This window comes from Chrysemys picta, chromosome 1 (genome assembly GCF_011386835.1).
Source record: "Chrysemys picta bellii isolate R12L10 chromosome 1, ASM1138683v2, whole genome shotgun sequence".
Lineage (NCBI taxonomy): Eukaryota > Metazoa > Chordata > Testudines > Emydidae > Chrysemys > Chrysemys picta.
In genome coordinates, this window is record NC_088791.1 from 312,717,230 (window position 1) to 312,740,650 (window position 23,421).

General features: G+C 38.9%; 1 protein-coding gene and 1 long non-coding RNA gene across 19 annotated transcripts in view; one reads left to right on the top strand and one right to left on the bottom strand.

Annotated features, from left to right (window-relative positions):
• LOC103306692 (uncharacterized) overlaps window positions 1-7,008 on the bottom strand; it is a 29,237-nt gene extending 22,229 nt beyond the window's left edge. The window contains exons 1-2 of the long non-coding RNA XR_010600989.1: window positions 2,523-7,008; window positions 2,050-2,208 (exon numbers count right to left, since the gene is read on the bottom strand). This is a non-coding gene — a long non-coding RNA (uncharacterized LOC103306692). The remainder of the gene's footprint in view (window positions 1-2,049; window positions 2,209-2,522) is intronic.
• SACS (sacsin molecular chaperone) overlaps window positions 1-20,125 on the top strand; it is a 250,637-nt gene extending 230,512 nt beyond the window's left edge. For all 18 annotated transcript variants that reach the window (XM_065594803.1, XM_065594784.1, XM_065594795.1 and 15 more), the window contains one exon: window positions 7,008-20,125. In XM_065594803.1, the coding sequence (XP_065450875.1) occupies window positions 7,008-18,568 (11,561 nt within the window). In that variant the 3' untranslated portion in view covers window positions 18,569-20,125. The remainder of the gene's footprint in view (window positions 1-7,007) is intronic.
• Window positions 20,126-23,421: the final 3,296 nt, after the last annotated feature.

Below are 23,421 nucleotides of genomic sequence, written 5' to 3' on the forward strand. Positions count from 1 at the left end.
TCCTCTAACCAGGGCCAAGGCTCAGCGAAGCAGCCCTCAGCCTCCAAACAAACTTTTGAAGGTACTCCCAGGGGTGATGCACCAGTTCAGATGCCATATCCTTCCCCTCCCTTTGTGAATCATCTGTCTCATTTCTACCAGGCCTGAGCTCAAATCACCTCAGACCAATGGGTCTTGAGCAAGTAGAAGGGCTAGATAGACTGTACCCTCAAGTTAGGCAGATGATTCCCCCATGGGATCTCAACCTGCTGCTCTCGAGGCTGATGGGCCCTCCCTTTGAGCCCCTAGCAACATGGTCTCTACTTTACCTTTCTTGGAAGGTGGCATTCCTATAACTTCAGCCAGGAGGGTGTCTGAGTTCAAGGCCCTCACATCCGAGCGCCCTTATACTGTGTTTTCTAAAGACAAAGTGAATTTGCAGCCACGCCCAGCTTTCCTCCCAAAGGTAGTTTCGCAATTTCATGTGAATCAGGACATTTTTCTTCCAGTGTTCTTCCCTAAGCCAAATGCTAATAACCAGGAATGGATGCTCTGTTCCCTGGATGTCAGATGAACATTAGGCTTTTATATTGGGCGGACATAGCCGTTTCGGAAATCGACACAGCTCTTCATTGCAATTGCAAAGTGGATGGAGGGGCTCTCCATGTCGGCCCAAAAGATCTCTTCATGGATCATGTATCTGGGTGTGATACAACCTAGCAAAGATACCAGCCCCAGCATTAACAGTGCACTCCACAGGAGCGCAAGTGTCATCTGCAGCGTTCCTGGCGCAGGTTCCTATTCAAGACATCTGCAGGGTGGCGACGTGGTTGTCTATTCACACCATTACATCTCATTATGCCATTACACAGCAGGCTAGAGACAACGTCGCATTTGGCAGAGCAGTGCTGCAGTCTGCGAGTCGGTGAACTCTGACCTCTTCTCCTAGGGACTGCTTGGGAGACACCTACTTGGAATCGACATGAGCAATCACTTGAAGAAGAAAAAACGGTTGTCTACCTTTCGTAACTGTTGTTCTTCAAGATGTGTTGTTCATGTCCATTCCAAGATCCACCCACCTCCAAAGGGCTCCACAGCTGACCTGACGGGTACCGCTAGGGGAAATATCTTCCGGCGACCATGCACGCAGCGTGCACACACCTACTTGGAATGGACATGAACAACACATCTTGAAGAACAACAGTTACGAAAGGTAGGTAACCATTTTTTCTTGGATCATGGCCTACATCCATTACTGCAATGACCTTGCGAAGGTGCCTCCACCAGCGACCGTGACTGCCCACACAACTAGGGTTTAGGCTTCATTGGCAGTCTTTCTGGCCCAGGTGTTGATTCAGGATATCTGCAGGGCTTCTACCTGGTCATCTTTCCACACATTTACGTCTCATCCGCTTACCCAGCAAGCCCAAGACGATGCTGGCTTCAGCAGAGCAGTGTTGCAAGCCACACAATTGTGAACTCTGAATTCGCCTCCAGGGATACTGCTTGTGAGTCACATAGAATGGAATTGACATAAACAAGCACTCAAAGAAGAAAAAACGGTTACCTACCGTTTCGACATGTGTTGCTTCTGTCCATTCCATTACCTGTCCTCCTGCCCCTCTGTCAGAGTTGCCAGCAAGAAGGAACTGAGAGTGCTTAGGGCCAGCGGCGCCTTATATACCTACACATGAACATGTCACTCAAGAGGGCGCCAAGACAAAAATCTCCGATGGCTGTGCACATGGGCGCACACACACCTTGAATGGAATGGACATGAACAACATATCTCGAAGAACAACAGTTACGTAAATTAGGTAACCATTTTTTCTGTTTCCAAATCTAGTCAATTTCAGTTAGCGATAATCCATGCAGGATTAAAACTGCAGATTTCAGAGAGTTTTGTGTTCATCAATAATAGGATAAGCCTTGTGTGCTCTAACACAGCATCATGTTTATTCCATCATGGATTAGGACCCAGTACTGGCTGCTGATAGCTGCATACTTTTCCTGAAGCAGGAACTCCACATAGTTTGTCACATTGTGGGGAAGAATGTATTTTCCACACACCCCGTATAGCTGACTAATCCACTCCACTCATGGATGTGTTGTTGGTTTGAATACTTCTGTTGCATACGCTGTAGGATTCCCTCCAGCAGTCTGGAATAACATCTCCCTCTGCCAATAGGGCACCACAAGACCTGTTATGTCTTCCAATATATGAAAGGCCTGAAATGAGAGAAAAAGCATTTTCCTGCGAGGACCCTCCATATGACAATTACTTAGGAAATTTTTATGAAGCAGTTTTAATTTTAAAATTACCATTGCCTATGTACTTCTGTAACTATGATTAACAAGGCTGTGTCAAGAGACAGCGTGATGACTGAAGCATCCCCTTCACAATATGTGTGGGTTCACTTTAGAATTGTTATATTTTATGCCCTTGACGTTCCACAGTTATTAATTCTGTGCTCCTCCACAGAGTTACTTTAAACAATAACCCTCTGTTTCTTATAATATGTAAGGCCCATAACCTGTACTACCTGCTGTTCTTCAGGAACTCCATCCCTGGCTCAGCATACCCTCAGGTCCATTCCCAAAGGAAGCTTTTCCATGAAGAACACATGGTCGATGTTCTTGAGAGGGCAGAGCAGCAGTTCCAGTACCAGAAGAAGAGGGATGAGAGACTGGAACAATGGCAGGCTGACAGGCAGGAGGCAGGGCTGAGGCTCGCTGCCCAGGTGGAGGCGAGTGTTTCAGCAAGGGAGCAGGCACTTGCACAGTAGTTCCTGGAACAGAAACAGTGGCTAAGGGAGGAGGACAGAGCCCAACAAAGACAACTTTTCCAGCAACTCTTATCTTAATGGCTGCAAGATACTGGCTCCTGCTGCCTCTCCCACAGCATGGCATGATGCCCCAGCAACGTACCCTCAACCCAGAAGTAGCTTGCACAACTCCATGTTGGGGGGAGCCCAGGCATTCAGGACTGGTGAGCAGCTGGGCTGGGCAACTAAACCCTGTGCAGCCTTCCTTCTTTCACCCCTCTTTGCTTGAAATCTCCACCTCACTCACCCGTCACAAAGTCAGGGCTAAACATGTAAAGAAGGGAAAGGAGGGGCCAGCGGACATTCAGTGGTAGGGGGATTGTGTTAGGTATTAACTATTTTCTGTCCTTTATGTGGGGGTGTTTGGTGTTGTAATGGCAGCTGGCCTACCCAACACTGTGTGAGTGGTTTACTGTTTTCTGACCTGTTTACAAATAAAGAATGTTATATTTTCAAGAAAGTTTATTGCTGTTCAATGCATCATATCATACACACAGGATCTGAGATAAAGGTAAAAACATGTTAAGGAGTAATTAAGCATGGCAAAGCAAACAATATTCCTCTCTTTGCTGGTCCCCAATCACAAATTTATTTTTCATCATGTCATCTGACTTACATTACATAGCAATTAAATCCACACCCCTCCCATGCACTGCCCCCCTGCCAAAAATGAGCCAGTCCTCTCCCCCACCCAACCACATTCATACAGGTATTATTCCCCCTCTTCTATTGGGCCATGCTAGTCAATAATGCAAATGCACACAAAATATCCCTTCTGCTGCACAGGTGCAACCAGCTCCCACAGTGGTAGCTGCACTTGCTGGCTGAGGGTACCGATCCAGCATTCCCTTGCTATCATAGATCTATTCAGGGGGAAATGGCTCACCTCTGGCCTCTAGGTTGTGAAGAGCACAGCAAGCCACAGTAATGTAGACAGCATTAATTATACTGGCATCTAAATGGGTTTGCAAACACCTCCAACATGATTTTAATCTGCCAAAAGCACATTCAATAACCATTCTACAGCTGCGTTGAGTGTAATTAAACCTTTATTTGCCAGGGCCTCGGAAATCAGGATATGGTTTCATATGCCAAGTTAAAAGAGGGTATGTGGTGGTCCCCCAGAATAACAGTGTGAACAGTAACATCATTTATGTCAGTGTCATTTAGTAGGAATAGTGTCCCGGCCTGTCCAAGAATGTAGACTGCCGCGCGGTGAAAAATTCCGGCATTGTGAACTTTTCCTGTACAGCCCACGTTGACATTCATAAATCTGTGGTCCACTAGTTCCTGCATAAAAATGGAGTAATACCCTTTGTGGTTTATATATTCATGTGCTCCTTGAGAAGGTCATACTGTGGGCACGAGTCCCATCACTTGCACTGTTACGAAACCCCACTCTCTCAAAGCCATCAGTTACCTCTAGAATATCTTTAATGTCTGCCACCTTGGGGTAAACCTCATGCCTGATTGTGTCAGTTACCTTTGCCACCACTTTACCCATAGTCAGCTTTCCAACCCCAAACCGGTTGGCAATAGACCTGGAGCAGTCTGGGGTAGCCAGCTTCCACACAGTTATAACACTCTGCTTCTGGACTGGCAAGGGTGACTTTGTGTATCTCTTTATGCTGGAGGGTGTGTCCGGGGAAGGGGGAGTTAAGAAGCTCACAAAGCTCCAGAAATGTTGCTTTCCTTACGCAAAAGTTCTGGATCTGCTGCTGGTCATCCCAGCTCTGCATGACTATCTGGTTCCACCAGTCGGTGCTTGTGGCCATACACTGGAAGCAGCGCTCTACGTAGGGGCCATCAGTGGCTATGCCAATTATACTGAGCAGCATCTGCCATTGCGAGTCTGTGATGCCAGGGTACTCCTCCTGCAGCTCCATCAGGAAATCAGTGAGGTACCTTTGGTGGGACAGAAAACATTGCACCAGCACCTTATGGATGTTCTGCCAGCTTCCTGACATATGCATGAAAATGCAAACAAGAGAAGTTCATCCAAAGATGCCTCTTCCTTGTTGCTAGCTCTGGTAGCTGGGAGTACACAGAACAAAAAGATTGCTCGGCAGGATTTGTTGGCAGACAGTTCAAATTTCCTGTAATGTGCAGGATGAGCAGCAGAGTTTTCCCACAGTGCGACACATTCCTAGGGCTAGAATCAGCATTGTGGGGGGCATTGTGCTAGGAGCTCTGGGATATGGTTACCTTGACTCGGATCTGTACTTTGACTCGGAGTGTGGATGCCAGAGCCCTAGGTTTGAGCATCAGTCAGAAAATTCTTAACCTAGGGTTACAATGCAATGTAGACACTCAAGCCCAGGTTCCCTGACACAGGTCAGCTGACTTGAGTCTCGCTATGCGTACATTGCTTTGTAGAGCCTGTGTAAACTTGAAAGCTTGTCTTTCTCACAACAGAAATTGGTCTAATAAAAAACATTACCTCACCCACTTTGTGCTTTCTGTAGTTATAAGTAACACATAAGACTGATGAAATGGAAAGAAGTCAACAAATTTTTTCTTATGTTTGTGCAGATAGTTTCTCCCTTTCCGAGAAAACCCCTATAAACATCAACATTCAAAAGATCTAAATAAGAAACTTTTAAAGGATTTAAAAAACATATGAATTTACTATGTAAAGGCTGATTTCTATCTGAAAGGGAGTTTAAAAAAAGTTTTAAAAATTGTTACTAAACGGCACATTATTTTAAGAAAAATACATGTTACAGTTATTCACCCTAATCTCCTTTTATTTCATGATCACCATCTGCTTAGTCTGCTACAATAATACTTTGCACTTACATAGCACCTTTCATCCAAAGGTCTTAAAGTGCTTTGCAAAGCTAAGAACAGAGAGGCTAGGTGACTAGCCCATGGATACAGAGGAAGTTAGTGGCAGTGCCAGAACTGGAATAAGTGTTGACAGTCTCCTGCTTTAACCACATAAACAAACTGCTAATAGTAATAAAAATTAAAATTGCCTATAGGTGAAATTTTCCATGTAACTTGCCACTTCATGTTTCCTTTTTTATGTTCTTTTTCCTTATTTTGGACATCCATATTATATAAAATGACTTTTTGATCAAACCAATATTGATTACTGCATATGAATGTATATTATGTTGGAGAAATACATGATGCTATATTTGTATGTAATTATTACAAAATTGTCACACATTTCAGATTTGGTTTTAGAGTATAAGGATTAATGCAGTTTATTATATATATGTGGTAGAAAAGTAAAATGCTTTCATGATAATCTGTTACTGGAGCTTGGCGTTCTATTTTTTGTGCTGTCAAAGCCATGTCCCCTAAGTATAATTGGACTACTGCTTTTAGGGAAACAGTTTTGTTAAGTGATTAGAATAGGGATCTGAAATTCAACATTGGCGGGTTCTCCTATTGGATCTGCCACTGTCTTGCAGTGCCATCATGGGAAATGTATTAATTTCCCTGTGCTTCAGTTTACCCATTTGTCTATCTCACGGAAGTGTTGTAGGGTTTAACTATGATCTATTTATTTAGAATACCAATGGATAGTTCAAAATATATTCTTTTCAATAAAGACTGATTTATAGTAGACATTTTTACACACTCTCTCTCTCTCTCATATATTGTTTTAACCCCGGATTCAGCATTTGCTATATAGTAGTTTTGTTGCTACCAAGTTTTTTTTACTGACTGAAGGTTGACTGAAGCTTAGGCTAGTACCTAGGATGGTCCTGCTGTTTGTTCTAACCACTAGACTACACTTCACATTGTTTCTAAACATAAGTAACTATTAATTGAATGGGTAATACAAAAAAAAATCATTTATCTGAGCCTTTCTGTTTGAGTTTAAGCAAGCAAAAAGGCAATCCCTACATGCGCTGCTGTATTTTATTGAATATTTTATTGAATATTATTTTATATTGAAAATGAACTCTACAGCTGTTTTTGAGTGCCCAAAGACTTTGTGCAAAATTAACATACTGATCAGTTGCAATCTGGTAATTGTTTCTTGTACTAATATGTAATGGACTTGATTACAGCAAAGTCAGATGAGACCTTTGAGTTCAGGTCTGAAATCATTTTTGTGAACAAGCATAGAAATTGGGAAGTTTCCTGTCCTGCTTTTTCTGTTTCCTTTATGAAAAAAGTACAGAAAAAAGTATTTCTCCTGTATTGTTTGATTTTCATGGAGTTATTGTTTTATTTTGATTTCAGGAAGACCATGCACTCAACTGCAGCTTCTGAACCCTGAACGATTTGCCCGGCTTATCAAAGAAGTTCTGAATACTGTGTGGCCTGGCAGAGATATGGTGGTACAATGGTATCCAGTTTCAGAAGATAAAAATCACCCATCTATTTCATGGCTTAAGATGGTCTGGAAGAATCTATATATACACTTTTCTGAAGACTTGACTATGTTTGATGACATGCCACTTATCCCGAAGATGCCGCTAGAGGAAGACCAGCTATTAGTGGAACTTATTAGACTTAGGTCTCCACCTGCAATTATTTTAGAAGATGAATCTGAGACACAGCTTCCGGGATTTTTAGCTGACATCATTCAAAAACTTGGTGGTGTTGTACTTAAGAAGCTAGATGCCTCTATACAACATCCACTTTTAAAAAAATATGTGCATCCACCATTACCAGGTGCTGTTTTGCAGATAATGGAGAAACTGTCATTGCAAAAACTGTCCAGTCAAGTTTCATCATTACCTCCAACACATAAAGATGCTCTTAGGGGATTCTTAGCTAGTTTAACTGATGCCAGTGAAAAAGAGAGAAGAATTATTCAGGAGCTACTGATATTTAAAAGAATTGAACAATCATCTGATGAAGGGGTCACTGCTTTTACTGGATTAAAAGGTTGTAAAGTGTTGCATCACACTGCCAAACTTCCACCTAGTCTGAGACTTTCTATTCCAATAATTGACAGCAGTGATGAAGCTACCATTCGTTTAGCTAACTTATTAAAAGTAGAACAGTTAAAGAGCACAGATTGTCTAAAGTTTATTATACAGGATATTCAAAATGACTTTTATTCTTATGATGAAACAATACAGATTATGCTCTGGGTTCTTGAAAATCTCACTTTCCTCAAAAATGAGAATACAGATGTGCTAGATTGGCTGACATCTCTAAAATTTATTCAGATTTCACAAGGAAAGATAGTGTCGGCCAATGAACTTTTTGATCCTGAGGTAGAAGTACTGCAAAATCTGTTTTATGCTGAGGAGGAAATCTGCTTCCCACCCAGTATTTTTACAGCGTCTTCAGATATTCTTCATTCTCTGAGACAAATAGGTTTAAAAAATGAAAATGGTCTTGAAGAAAAAGACATTATGCGAGTAGAAAATAAAATTGAAAGTTTGCAAGGTGATTCTCGCACAAGCCATGATGTACTACTAAGAAAAGCTAGAACTCTGTTAATGATTTTGAACAAAAATCATATGTTGCTGCAGTCAGCTGAAGCAAAATCAATGCTGAAAAAATTAAAATGGATTCCAGCATGTAAGGAAAGACCTCCAAACTATCCAGGATCACTGGTTTGGAAAGGAGACCTTTGTAATTTTTGTTCACCACCAGAAATGTGTAATATAGGTCATGCAATTTTAGTTGGTTCATCAGTTCCCTTTGTGGAAAGTGTCCATTTAAATATAGAAAAAGCACTTGGTATCTCCACCAAACCTGGCATAAAAGCAGTCTTAAAACACTTTAAAGTGGTGGTTGATTGGCACAGTTCTAAAACCTTTAGTGATGAAGACTATTACCAATTTCAGCATATCTTGCTTGAAATTTATGGATTTATGCATGATCACTTAGAAGAAGGTAAAGATGCTTTTAAAGCCTTGAAATTTCCCTGGGTCTGGACTGGTAAAACATTTTGTTCCCTTACCCAGGCAGTAATAAAGTCAGTACCTGATCTTGATCTCCAACCTTATCTGCATAGTGTGCCAAAAACTATGGCTAAATTCCACCAGTTGTTTAAAAGTTGTGGTTCAATTGAGCAGTTGACACCAGACCACGTTTCCATGGTCATTCAGAAAATATATCTAAAGAGCGAGCAATCTCTCAGTGAAGAGGAGAGTAAACAAAATCTTCACATTATACTGAATATTATAAGATGGCTATACAGCAGTCAGATTCCAGCAAGTCTGAATACACCTGTGCCTATATATTGTATCAAATGTCCTTTTAAGCTTGTAATGAAACCAATTCATGAATGTTGTTATTGTGATATCAAAATTGATGACTTAAATGATTTGCTTGAAGATTCTGTAGAACCAATAATTCTGGTGCATGAAGACATACCCATGAAAACTGCAGAGTGGTTAAATGTGCCATGCCTCAGTACAAAATTGATTAATCCAGAAAATATGGGATTTGAGCAATCTGGGCAAAGAGAACCTCTCACTGTAAGAATTAAAAACATTTTGGAGGAATACCCTTCTGTTTCAGATATCTTTAAAGAGCTGCTTCAAAATGCCGATGATGCCAATGCAACAGAATGTAATTTCATGATTGACATGAGAAGAAATATGAATATAAGAGAGAATCTTTTGGATCCAGGAATGGCAGCATGTCATGGACCAGCTTTGTGGTCATTCAACAATTCTGAATTTTCTGACTCAGATTTTCTAAATATAACTCGATTAGGTGAGTCTCTAAAAAGAGAAGAAGTTGATAAAGTCGGGAAATTTGGACTAGGGTTCAACTCTGTTTATCACATCACTGATATTCCTATCATTCTGAGCCGAGAATTCATGATAATGTTTGATCCAAACATTAACCATCTCAGTAAACATATTAGAGATAAATCTAATCCTGGGATCAAGATTAACTGGAGTAAGCAACAGAAAAGACTGCGAAAATTTCCTAATCAGTTCAAGCCATTTATAGGTGTGTTTGGTTGTCAGCTACCGTTGACTGTGGAGGCTCCTTACAGTTATAAAGGAACACTTTTCAGACTTTCCTTTAGAACTCAGCAGGAGGCTAAAGTGAGTGAAGTCAGCAGTACTTGCTACAATACAGCAGACATTTACTCTCTTGTGGATGAGTTTAGCATTTGTGGTCATAGACTGATAATATTCACTCAGAGTGTAAATTCAATGGTTCTGAAATATTTGAAAGTTGAGGAAGCTGACCCTGGTGTAGCACAAGATACAGTGACTATTAAAAAAAGTCTGTGTTCCTCCAAAGCATTGACTGCACCTGTTGTAAGTGTTTTAAAGGAAGCAGCTAAACTGATGAAGACTTGCAGCAGCAGTAATAGAAAGCTTCCCACTGAAACACCAAAATCTTCATGCATCCTACAGATAGTAGTAGAAGAATTTCATCATGTATTTAGACGGATCGCTGATTTACAGTCTCCACTTTTCAGAGGTCCAGAAGATGATCCATCTTCTCTCTTCGAAATGGCTAAATCTGGACAGATGAAAAGGCCAGCTGAAGAACTGCCACAAAAAACAGTAGATTCTTCCACTTGGCTCATATGTTCTTGCATGGATACTGGTGATGCTTTAAAATTTTCATTACATGAAAGTGGACAAAGACTAGGTCTTGTCCCCTGTGGTGGAGTAGGAGTACTGCTATCTGAAACTCAGGACCGAAAGTGGATTGTGAAACCTAATTGCAACAGCATTGGGGAAGTATTCTGCTATTTACCTCTACGAATAAAAACAGGTTTACCTGTTCACATCAATGGCTGTTTTGCTGTTACTTCAAATCGAAAAGAGATCTGGAAAACAGACACAAAAGGAAGATGGAACACATTATTCATGAGGCATGTTATTGTAAAAGCCTATTTAGAAGCACTTTGTGTTTTACGTGACATGACAGTCAATGGCGAGCTAGCTGACTACAGTTACTATGCAGTGTGGCCAGATCCTGACTCAGTGCATGATGATTTTTCTGTCATATGTCAAGGAATTTATGAAGATATAGCTCATGCAAAAGGGAAAGAAGGGATCAAAGTGTTCTCTGATGGTTCATCTTGGGTTTCCATGAAGAATGTGAGGTTTTTAGATGATTCAATACTGAAACGTTCAGACATTGGACCTGCAGCCTTTAAGATCTTCCTCAAATACCTTAGAAAAACTGGATCAAAAAATCTTTGCGCTGTGGAGCTTCCGTCTTGGGTAAAGGCAGGGTTTGAAGAAGCAGGATGTAAATATATACTACTAGAGAACACTTTCTCTGAGAGACAGTTCTTTTCGGAAGTCTTTTTTCCTAACATTCAGGAGATTGATGCAGAGCTGCGTGATCCTTTGATGCGTTATGTTCTGAATGAAAAGATTGAGGAGTTCTCAGGAATTCTTCGTATTACTCCCTGTATTCCTTGTTCTTTGGATAGACATTCTTTGGTTATACCTTCAAGATTGATCCACCCTGAAGGAAGAGTTGCAAAGCTGTATGATGCTAAAGATGGAAGGTTTCCTTATGGCAGCAGTCAGGATTACCTTAATCCAGTTATCTTGGTTAAACTTGTTCAGTTAGGTATGGCTAAAGATGATGTTTCATGGGAAGACCTAATAGAACGTGCAGAATCAGTAGCCGCAATTAATAGGAATGATCATGTTGCAGCCTGTCTCAGAAGCAGCATTTTATTAAGTCTCATTGATGAAAAACTAAAATGTAGAGATCCTAGAGCTAAAGAATTTGCTGCAAAATGTCAGACAATTCCTTTCCTCCCCTTCCTCACAAAACCAGCCGGCTTCTCATTACACTGGAAGGGTAGTGACTTTCAGCCTGAAACAATGTTTTCAGCAACTGACCTTTTCACTGCTGATCATCAAGATATTGTTTGTCTTTTACAACCAGTTCTTAATGAAAATTCCCATTCCTTTAAAGGTTGTGGGGCCATATCATTAGCTGTCAAAGATTTCTTGGGTTTGCTTAAGAAACCAACTGTTAATATGGTCATAAATCAGTTGCAAGAAGTTGCAAAGTCATTTGATGGAATTACATTGTATCAGGAGAATATCACCAATGCTTGTTACAAATACCTCCATGAAGCAATGCTACAAAATGAAACAACAAAAGCAGTGATCATTGAAAAGTTGAAAAATTTTAGTTTCATTCTTGTTGAGAGTGCATATGTTGACCCAACAAAAGTGTGTTTTCATTTGAACTTTGAAGCAACACCATATCTTCATCAATTGCCTAATAAATATAAAAATAGTTTCCGTGAACTATTTGAAAGTGTAGGTGTAAGACATGCTTTTACAGTTGATGATTTTGCCCTAGTTCTTGAGTCTGTAAATCATGAGAGGGGAAGCAAGCAGCTAACTGAAGAGAATTTTCAGCTTTGTAGGAGAATCATTAGTGAAGGAATATGGAGTCTCATTAGAGAGAAGAAGCAAGAATTATGTGAGAAAAAATATGGTGAGATTTTGTTACCAGATACTCATCTAGCACTTTTACCTGCTAAATCTTTGTGTTACAATGACTGTCCTTGGATAAAAGTTAAAGATACAACGGTAAAATACTGTCATGCTGATATCCCTAGAGAAGTTGCAGTAAAGCTTGGTGCAGTACCCAAGCGACATAAAGCTTTAGAAAGATATGCCTCTAATATCTGTTTTACTACTCTTGGGACTGAGTTTGGACAAAAAGAAAAATTGACAAGTAGAATTAAAAGCATTCTTAATGCCTATCCCTCTGAAAAAGAAATGCTGAAAGAGCTCCTTCAGAATGCAGATGATGCAAAAGCTACAGAAATCTGTTTTGTGTTTGATTCTAGACAACATCCAGTTGATAGAATATTTGATGAGAAATGGGCACCACTTCAAGGACCAGCACTATGTGTTTACAACAATCAGCCTTTTACAGAGGATGATATAAGAGGAATTCAGAATCTTGGAAAAGGTACTAAAGAAGGAAATCCATGTAAAACTGGACAATATGGTATAGGATTCAATTCTGTGTATCACATTACTGACTGCCCTTCTTTCATATCTGGTAACGATATACTCTGTATCTTTGATCCCCATGCTAGATATGCACCAGGTGCAACTTCAGTGAGTCCTGGACGCATGTTTAGAGATTTAGATGCAGATTTCAGAACACAATTCTCAGATGTACTCGACCTTTATTTAGGAAATCACTTTAAAATGGATAATTGCACAATGTTTAGGTTTCCACTTCGAAATGCAGAAATGGCAAAAGTGTCAGAAATTTCCCCAGTTCCATGTTCAGATAGAATGGTCCAAAACCTCCTGGATAAGCTGCGCACAGATGGAGCAGAACTTCTAATGTTTTTGAATCACATGGAAAAAATTTCCATTTGTGAAATAGAAAAAACAACTGGAGCACTGAACGTGTTATATTCTGTAAAGGGCAAAATCACTGATGGAGACAGATTAAAACGGAAGCAATTCCATGCATCTGTAATTGACAGCGTAACTAAAAAAAAGCAGTTAAGTGAAATACCTGTGCAACAAATTACTTACACTATGGATACCGAAGACTCTGAAGGGAACCTTACATCTTGGTTAATTTGCAACAGGTCAGGTTTTTCAGCTATGGAAAAGGTATCTAAGAGTGTTATATCAGCTCACAAGAATGAAGACATTACCCTTTTTCCACGTGGAGGAGTAGCTGCTTGCATTACTCACAACTACAAAAAACCACATAGGGCATTTTGTTTCTTACCCTTATCATTAGAAACCGGGTTACCTTTTCATGTGAATGGACATTTTGCTCTAGATTCTGCCAGAAGAAATCTGTGGCGGGATGATAATGGAGTCGGAGTAAGAAGTGACTGGAATAATAGCCTAATGACAGCACTAATAGCACCAGCCTATGTTGAACTACTGATTCAACTGAAAAAACGTTACTTTCCAGGCACTGATCCTACAGTATCAGTATTGCAAAACACGCCTGTTCATGTTGTGAAAGACACTTTGAAAAAGTTTTTGTCTTTCTTCCCAGTTAACAGACTTGATCTACAGCCAGATTGGTATTGCTTAGTGAAAGCAGTTTACAGCTGCATTCATGAAGATTTGAAACGCCTTTTACCTGTTGTGAGGGCTCCAAATATTGATGGCTCTGATTTACATTCTGCAGTTATCATTACTTGGGTTAACATGTCTACCTCGAACAAAGGTAGGCCATTCTTTGACAATTTGCTACAAGATGAGTTGCACCACCTCAAAAATGTAGAGTACATCACAACACGCAAGACAGTGGCAGAAAATGTTTATAGACTCAAACACCTACTTCTAGAAATTGGATTCAATTTGGTATATAACTGTGATGAAACTGCAAATCTTTACCATTGTCTTGTAGATGCAGATATTCCTGTCAGCTATGTGACTCCTGCTGATGTCCGCTTTTTTTTGATGACCTTTTCTTCTCCAGACTCTAATTGCCACATTGGAAAGTTGCCTTGTCGTCTTCAACAGACAAATCTGAAACTCTTTCACAGTCTAAAACTTCTGGTTGACTATTGCTTTAAGGATGCTGAAGAAAATGAAGTCCAAATTGAGGGATTGCCACTACTTATTACACTTGACAATGTCTTGCAAGTTTTTGATTCAAAGCGACCAAGGTTCTTAACAACATATCATGAACTGATTCCATCTCGCAAGGATCTGTTTATGAACACTCTGTATTTGAGATACAGTAATATTTTACTTACCTGTGATGTAGCAAAAGCTTTCAATATCACAAGTTTTGCTGATTTGTTATCATCCGTGTTGCCTAGAGAATATAAAACCAGAAGTTGTGTGCGATGGAAAGAAAATTTTGCAAGTGAATCTTGGCTTAAAAATGCATGGCATTTTATCAGTGAATCTGTAAATGTTAAGGAAGACCAAGAAGATATGAAACCAAAATTTGATGATATTGTTGATACTTTGAAGGATTGGGCTTTGCTTCCAGGTACAAAGTTTACTGTCTCCGTCAATCAGCTTGTAGTGCCAGAGTGTGATGTCTTGCTGCCCCTCAGCTTAATGCACATAGCTGTTTTCCCAAATGCTCAGAGTGATAAAGTTTTCCATGCTTTAATGAAAACTGGTTGTATTCAGCTTGCATTGAACAAAATATGCTCCAAAGATAATGTTTTAGTGTCTCTGTTGTCAGGATATACAGCAAATATAGATAATCCGTCAAGCATTCTGAAAGCCATACATTATATGGTCCAGACCTCGACATTTAAAACTGAAAAATTAGCAGAAAGTGATTTTGAGGCCCTCCTAATGTACTTCAGTTGCCATTTAAGTAATTTGATGTTACAGGATGACATCAAAATTTTAAAGTCTCTCCCATGCTATAAATCCATTAGTGGTCGATACATCAGTATTTCAAAATGTGGAACATGTTACATACTCACAAAAAGTATTCCTTCAGTTGAAGTGGATAGGTGGACACAGTCAACTTCATCTGCCTTTCTTGAAGAAAAAATTAACTTGAAAGACTTGTATACTGTGCTTGGTTGTGTCCCTGTAGATGATCTTGAAGTGTATTTGAAGCATCTTTTACCAAAGATTGAAAGTCTGTCTTATGATGCAAAGGTAGAGCACCTGATCTACTTAAAGAACAGACTCTCTGGCATTGAGGAAGCTTCAGAAATAAGGGAACAACTGTTTGAAAAGCTGGAAAGCTTTTTGATAATTCATGATGCAAGCAATAGACTAAAACCTGCAAAACATTTTTATGACAGAACTGTAAAAGTCTTTGAAGTTATGCTTCCTGAAAAATTGTTCATACCTCAAGATTTTTTTAAGAGACTGGAACAACTCACAAAACCGAAGAATCAAGGGGCATTCCTTACATCATGGGTAACATTCCTGCGGAATATAGGACTAAAATACATTATTTCCCAGCAACAGTTACTACAGTTTGCTAAGGAGATCAGTATGAGAGCTAACACAGAAAGCTGGTCTAAGGAAACACTGCAAAGTACAGTTGATGTCCTCCTTCATCACATATTCCAGGAAAGAACTGATTTATTATTGGGAAACTTCCTAAAAGAATTATCTTTAATTCCTTTTTTGTGTCCCGAGCGTGCTCCTGCTGAAATTGTCAGATTTCATCCTCAGTATCAAGAGATTAATGGAACACTCCCTCTTATAAGATTCAATGGAGCCCAAGTAAACCCTAAATTCAAACAGACGGATGTGTTACAATTGCTATGGACTTCGTGTCCTATTCTTCCTGAAAAAGCAACACCTTTAAGTATCAAGGAACAGGAAGGAAGCAGTCTTGGTCCACAAGAACAGCTTGAGCAGGTTTTAACTATGCTTAATGTTAACTTGGATCCTCCTCTGGACAAAGTTATCAATAACTGCAGAAATATATGCAATATAACAACTTTAGATGAGGACATGGTGAAAACCAGGGCTAAAGTACTAAGGAGTATCTATGAATTTCTCAGTACAGAGAAAAGGGAATTCCGCTTTCAGCTTCGAGGGGTTGCTTTTGTGATGGTGGAAGAAGGTTGGAAGCTCCTGAAGCCTGAGGAGGTAGTAATAAATCTTGAGTATGAATCTGATTTTAAACCTTACCTTTACAAACTTCCTTTAGAGCTTGGCACCTTCCACCAGTTATTTAAACACTTAGGTACTGAAGATGTTATTTCAACAAAACAGTATGTTGAGGTTCTAAGTCGCATATTCAAGAACTCTGAAGGAAAACAATTGGATCCTAATGAAATGCGCACAGTTAAAAGAGTTGTTTCTGGTCTGTTTAAAAGTCTGCAAAATGATTCTGTTAAGGTTAGAAATGACCTTGAGAATGTGAGAGATCTGGCCCTTTACCTTCCCAGTCAAGATGGTAGATTGGTAAAATCAAGTATCTTAGTTTTTGATGATGCGCCACATTACAAAAGTAGAATACAGGGTAACATTGGTGTGCAGATGCTTGTTGATCTTAGCCAGTGTTATTTAGGAAAAGACCATGGTTTTCACACTAAGCTGGTAATGCTGTTTCCTCAGAAACTGAGACCTCGCCTACTTAGCAGTATTCTTGAAGAACTGTTAGATGAAGAGTCTCCCAAAACATGTCAGTTTGGAGCATTATGTTCTCTACAGGGAAGATTGCAGTTACTATTATCTTCTGAACAGTTTATCACAGGACTCATTAGAATTATGAAGCATGAAAATGACAATGCTTTCCTAGCCAATGAAGAAAAGGCCATAAGACTGTGCAAAGCCTTGCGAGAAGGCTTGAAAGTTTCCTGTTTTGAGAAGTTGCAAACAACATTAAGGGTTAAAGGTTTTACTCCTATTCCCCACAGTAAAAGTGAAACATTTGCTTTTTTAAAGAGATTTGGGAATGCAGTAATACTGCTTTATATACAGCACTCTGACAGCAAAGACATAAATTTCCTCTTAGCATTAGCAATGACCCTGAAATCTGCAACTGACAATCTAATTTCTGATACCTCATATTTAATTGCCATGTTGGGTTGCAATGATATTTACAGAATTAGTGAGAAGCTTGATAGTTTAGGAGTGAAGTATGACTCCTCAGAACCATCAAAACTTGAATTACCTATGCCTGGAACTCCTATACCAGCTGAAATTCATTACACTCTCCTTATGGATCCAATGAATGTTTTTTATCCAGGTGAATATGTTGGTTACCTTGTTGATGCCGAAGGTGGTGATATATATGGATCATACCAACCAACATATACATATGCAATCATTGTACAAGAAGTAGAAAGGGAAGATGATGAAAATTCCAGTTTTCTAGGCAAGATTTATCAGATCGATATTGGATATAGTGAGTATAAAATAGTGAGCTCTCTTGATTTATACAAGTTTTCAAGACCCGATGAAAGTTCTCAGAGTAGGGACAGTGCGCCATCTACCCCAACTAGTCCTACAGAATTTCCAGCACATGGACCTAGGACAGTTCCTCCTCTTTTCTCTGGTAGAGAGAGCCACAAAACAACATCTTCAAAACATCACTCTCCCAAAAAGATTAAGCTGAATTCTTTGCCAGAAATATTAAGAGAAGTGACATCAGTGCTTGAACAGGCTTGGAAACTTCCAGAATCTGAAAGGAAAAAGATTATTAGAAGGCTATATCTTAAGTGGCATCCAGATAAAAATTCAGAGAATCTTGATATAGCCAATGAAGTTTTCAAACATTTACAGAATGAGATTAACAGACTAGAAAAACAGGCCTTTATAGATCAAAATACAGACAGAGCATCAAGACGAACATTTTCATCCTCAGCTTCTCGATTTCAGTCAGACAAATTTTCATTTCAAAGATTTTATACTTCATGGAATCAAGAAGCAACGAGCCATAAATCTGAAAGGCAACAGTATAAAGAAAAGTGTCCATCTTCCACAGGGCCATCTTACTCTGCGCGTTTCTTTGTACCACCCACATTCAAGTCTGTTGGTAATCCTGTGGAAGCACGTAGATGGCTTAGGCAAGCTCGAGCAAACTTTTCAGCTGCAAGAAACGACCTACATAAAAATGCTAATGAATGGGTGTGCTTCAAATGCTATCTCTCCACAAAGTTAGCCTTGATTGCAGCTGACTACGCAGTAAGGGGTAAATCAGATAAAGATGTAAAACCAACTGCACTTGCACAAAAAATAGAGGAATATAGTCAACAACTCGAAGGACTTACAAATGATGTTCAAACACTGGAAGCTTATGGAGTAGATAGCTTAAAAACGCGATATCCTGATTTGCTTCCCTTTCCACAGATTCCAAATGACAGGTTCACTTCTGAAGTTGCCATGAGAGTGATGGAGTGTACTGCTTGTATCATAATAAAACTTGAAAACTTTATACAACAAAAAGTGTGAGAGATTTGAAAGTTAGAAAATTGTACTCTCAAGAACTAGATATTTAATGTGATGTGATGCAACTGTAATTTACATGTGCAGATTACTGTATTTCTGAGAGCTTACATGTACCAAACAATTTAGAAATACAGTGCACATATTTGGATGGTACTGAAGTATTTAGAATTGAAATTAATGTAAGCAGGCCTTTTTTTTTCACTGAGTTTATTGTATAAGCAAACTGTAAAACGTGAATATTTAAAAATTTGCAGGGAGATTGTGCTGCAAAAAGTAGCTGTCTGTACAGTAAATTGGTTAAAATTGAACTGCACTTTATGTAACCAAAGCTTAGCGGGATGTTAGATAAAGCTTGTATATAAACTTAGATTTTATTTCATTTAATATTATGCTTCCAAAAACGTGGTGTCATCTTTTTAATATACTGATCAGACTGGACAAATTACTAAATGAAAATCATAAAATAACTTTGGAGAGGAGTCACTCCAGAACATTTCTTTATTCTTTTATCTTCCATGGACATCGATGTCTCTCATAGTAGTATTCTTATCAGCTGGATCTGATTATCAGTTTGCTGCAGTATTACATCCTCACGTTTAAAGGATAATACCTTTGAAATGGTACAGTATTTTAATCCTGATAAATATTACTTGACTTAACATACAACATCATGTAGTGCATTGAATGCATTTACTTAATTGTAATATAATTAGGTATTTAATTTACATTTTCTGTTTAAGAGCCTGTCATTGTTTATTTAATGAAAACTGCATGTGGATAACCTAGGATAGGTGACCATTAATGTACAGAGTTTTATGAAGGGTTTTTGAAAACCATACACCAAAACTAATTTCTCAAATGTTTAAATGCTTGAGTTTCATGTTTCTGTGTGTGCGTGTATATATGTATATTTTCCACAAACAAACATTGGAAATATAGTACAACTTGGTAATCCATTATTTGATATATAGCAGGCAATATCTTTTGTTACATGTCAGATGGTGCTGCAATATAATGTTCCTTTTATTTTGTCTTTCACCATGCCACCAGAGATGTTTGATTTTTAGTTCACTTTCTTTTATAAATTGTAATACTTCTGGTAATGTCATGTAATGTACTCAACATTAGATATTTGTAAGGAATTATGGGAATTTGTAAATAGGATTTTTGTTTGTTTGTTTTTTGTTCCAAATCTGCCACATTAAACATAAATATTCATCGTTTCCCAATGACACAGTTGTCGTAACTGTTTACTTGCTACCAACTGTTTAATTTCACTTACAGAATGTAAAGGCAAGCAGATAATAACATGAGTTTACAAGGGTGCTGTGCGTGCAGCAGCATGGTAATCCAAAAGAGGAAATGCTGACAAAGGCTTTATCAGTTTCATGCACATAAATAAGGGCTTGTTATGTTCAGAAATCTCACAAGTAATTATTGGTAATAGGAAGAAATTACGCTGTTTGGAAAACTGTATTGCTTCTGGTTGTGAAGCCATGTGATTATTTCTGCTGTTATATTAAGTGCCATAACTTTAATAAAGAAAAATGCAAACACGTACTTCAATCTGGTGTGTCTTGGATTTATAAATTAGCCCAGTTTTAACCAACAATTTCAAGCTTACTTTTAGCTAAATGTATAATCACTCCATTTTGGTTCATTCTAAACAATTGTACAGTTTCCATCAGCATATTAAAAAGAAAATTATGCAGATGAATGCTTTTTTTACTTGTAAAGGCTCATATGCCTCTTTCGCAGTTCATTGAAAAACATGTAATTTTTGATGATTTTGAGAAATAACTAGCAATCAAGTAAAAGGAAAAACTAGGTGTGTTCATGAAATAAAGTAGCTTATTCTTCATAGCTTTTAAACAGGTAGTCTTAATGATCAGGTAATTTTTATGGTAATTATGAGATGAAAAAGTGTTCAATGTATGCAGGATGTTTAAGCGCGTCATTAAAATTACTAGCAACATGAAAAAAATGTTCAAAGTATTTTTCATTCTAAATTAATGTAAAATACCACGATATGGAATGGTAGTAAGAAAGCATCATAGGAGCAATTTGAATACTATTTGAAGACTTTCAGGGAGAAACTTTTAAATAAAGAGTTAAGAGTGAAAATATGTGCTTGCCTCATAAAAACAGTGTTATAAACCCTCTAAAACAGTTGTGCAACATTGTACTGAATTAGCTTTGTTAGTCATATTTCACATATTTACTGAGTGCTGACACTGTGCTAGAGAAAACCAATTCTTGCCTTGAGTGGCTTAAATCTTAAACTTTAGATGTTGAACTGGGGCAAGCAAAAATCCACACATTGCCAGTGATATTGACAGTTGCATCCTGGTATAATGCAGTCAACAAGTTATAACAGTTTTGTATGCATATACTAAGGCATGTTTAGGTATCTGCGGCTCCTAACTGGTGCCTATGGTATTAATATTCAATATGGTACAGTAATTATTAATGTATTATATTAATAAATCATGGGAGTCTTACTCAGAAGTCTGAATTGCCTTTTCGTTTGGGTTTGGTCCCTATCTCATTCCACTAATCCTAAGTAATGCAGCCTCATAAGGCCTAAAAGCAGTCAAAATGCTGCACTAGTTACTGTGCAAGAAGGCAATCCAGCAGAGAAACTGATTGCACAAGGGCATTTTGCATCCTTAGCTGGGGGAAAATGTTGGTTTACTTTCTCATCCTCAGTTCTACCAAAAACTGTGAGAAGTGAAGAACATAAGAACGGCCATACTAGGTCAGACCAAAGGTCCATCTAGCCCAGTATCCTGTCTTCCGACGGTGGCCAATGCCAGGTGCCCCAGAGGGAATGAATAGAACAGGGAATCATCAAGTGATCCATTCCCTATTGGCCATTCCCAGCTTCTGGCAAACAGAGGCTAGGGACACCATCCCTGCTCATCCTGGCTAAGAGCCATTGATGAACCTATCCTCCATGAACTTATCTAGTTCTTTTTTCAATGCTGTCTTGACCTTCACAACATCCTCTGGCAAGGAGTTCCACAGGTTGACTGTGCGTTGTGTGAAGAAATACTTCCTTTTGTTTGTTTTAAAGCTTCTGCCTATTAATTTCATTTGGTGATCCCTAGTTCTTGGGTTATGAGAAGGAGTAAATAACACTTCCTTATTTACTTTCTCCACACCAGTCATGATTTTATAGACCTCTATCATATCCCCCCTTAGTCATCTCTTTTCCAAGCTGAAAAGTCCCAGTCTTATTAATCTCTCCAGATACAGAAGCTGTTCCATACCCCTAATAATTTTTTTTGCCCTTTTCTGAACCTTTTCCAATTCCAATATATCTTCTTTTAGATGGGGCAACCACATCTGCACACAGTATTCATGGATTTATATAGAGGCAGTATGATATTTTCTGTCTTATTATCTATCCCTTTCTTAATGATTCCCAACATTCTGTTAGCTTTTTTGACTGCCACTGCACATTGAGTGGATGTTTTCAAAGAACTATCCATAATGCTGCCAAGATTTCTTTTTTGAGTGGTAACAGTTAATGTAGCTAATCATTTTATATATATATGGTTGGTTTATGTTTTCCAATGTGCATTACTTTGTATTTACCAACACCGAATTTCATCAACACTGCCATTTTGTTGCCCAGTCACCCAGTTTTTTTAGATTCTTTTGTAGCTCTTCACAGTTTCCCTGGGACTTAAATATCTTGCGTAGTTTTGGATCATCTGCAAATTTTGCCACCTCACTGTTTACCCCTTTTTCCAGATAGTTTATGAATATGTTGAATAGGACTGGTCCCAGTACAGACCCCTGGGGGACAACACTGTTTACCTCCCTCCATTCTGAAAACTGACCATTTATTCCTACCCTTTGTTTCCTATCTTTTAACCAGTTAACAATCCATGAAAGGACCGTCTCTCTTATCTTATGACAGCTTAATTTGCTTAAGAGCCTTTGGTGAGGGGCCTTGTCAAAGGCTTTCTGAAAATCTAAGTACACTATATCCACTGGTGTCAAGTATCAGGGGGTAGCCGTGTTAGTCTGTATCTACAAAAACAACAAGGAGTCTGGTGGCACCTTAAAGACTAACAGATATATTTGGGCATAAGCTTTCGTGAGTAAAAACCTCACTTCTTCGGATGCATCCGAAGAAGTGAGGTTTTTACTCACGAAAGCTTATGCCCAAATATATCTGTTAGTCTTTAAGGTGCCACCAGACTCCTTGTTGTTTTTATATCCACTGGATCCCCCTTGTCCCCATGCTTGTTTACCCCCCTCAAAGAATTCTAGTAGATTGGTGAGGCATGATTTCCCTTTACAAAAACCATGTTGACGCTTCCTCAACAAATTATGTTCATCTATGTGTCTGACAATTTTGTGCTTTAATATAGTTTCAACCAGTTTGCCTGGTACTGAAGTCAGGCTTACCAGCCTGTAATTGCTGGGATCACCTCTGGAGCCCTTTTTAAAAATTGGCATCACATTAGCTATTCTCCAGTCATTGGTACAGAAGCTGTTTTAAATGATAGGCTATAGATTACAGTTCATAGTTCTGCAATTTCATATTTGAGTTCCTTCAGAACTCTTGGGTGAATACCATCTGGTCCTGGTGATTTATTACTGTTTAGTTTATCAATTTGTTCCAAAACCTACTCTAATGACACCTTAATCTGGAACAGTTCCTCAGATTTGTCACCTAAAAAGAATGGCACAGGTTTGGGAATCTCCTTCACATTCTCAGCCGTAAAGACCGATGCAAATAATTCATGAAGGGCTGGTCTACACTGGGGGTGGGAGGTTGGGGGGGGGTATTACTTTTTGAGTCTTTGGCTAGCTGTTCTTCAAATTCTTTTTTGGCCTTC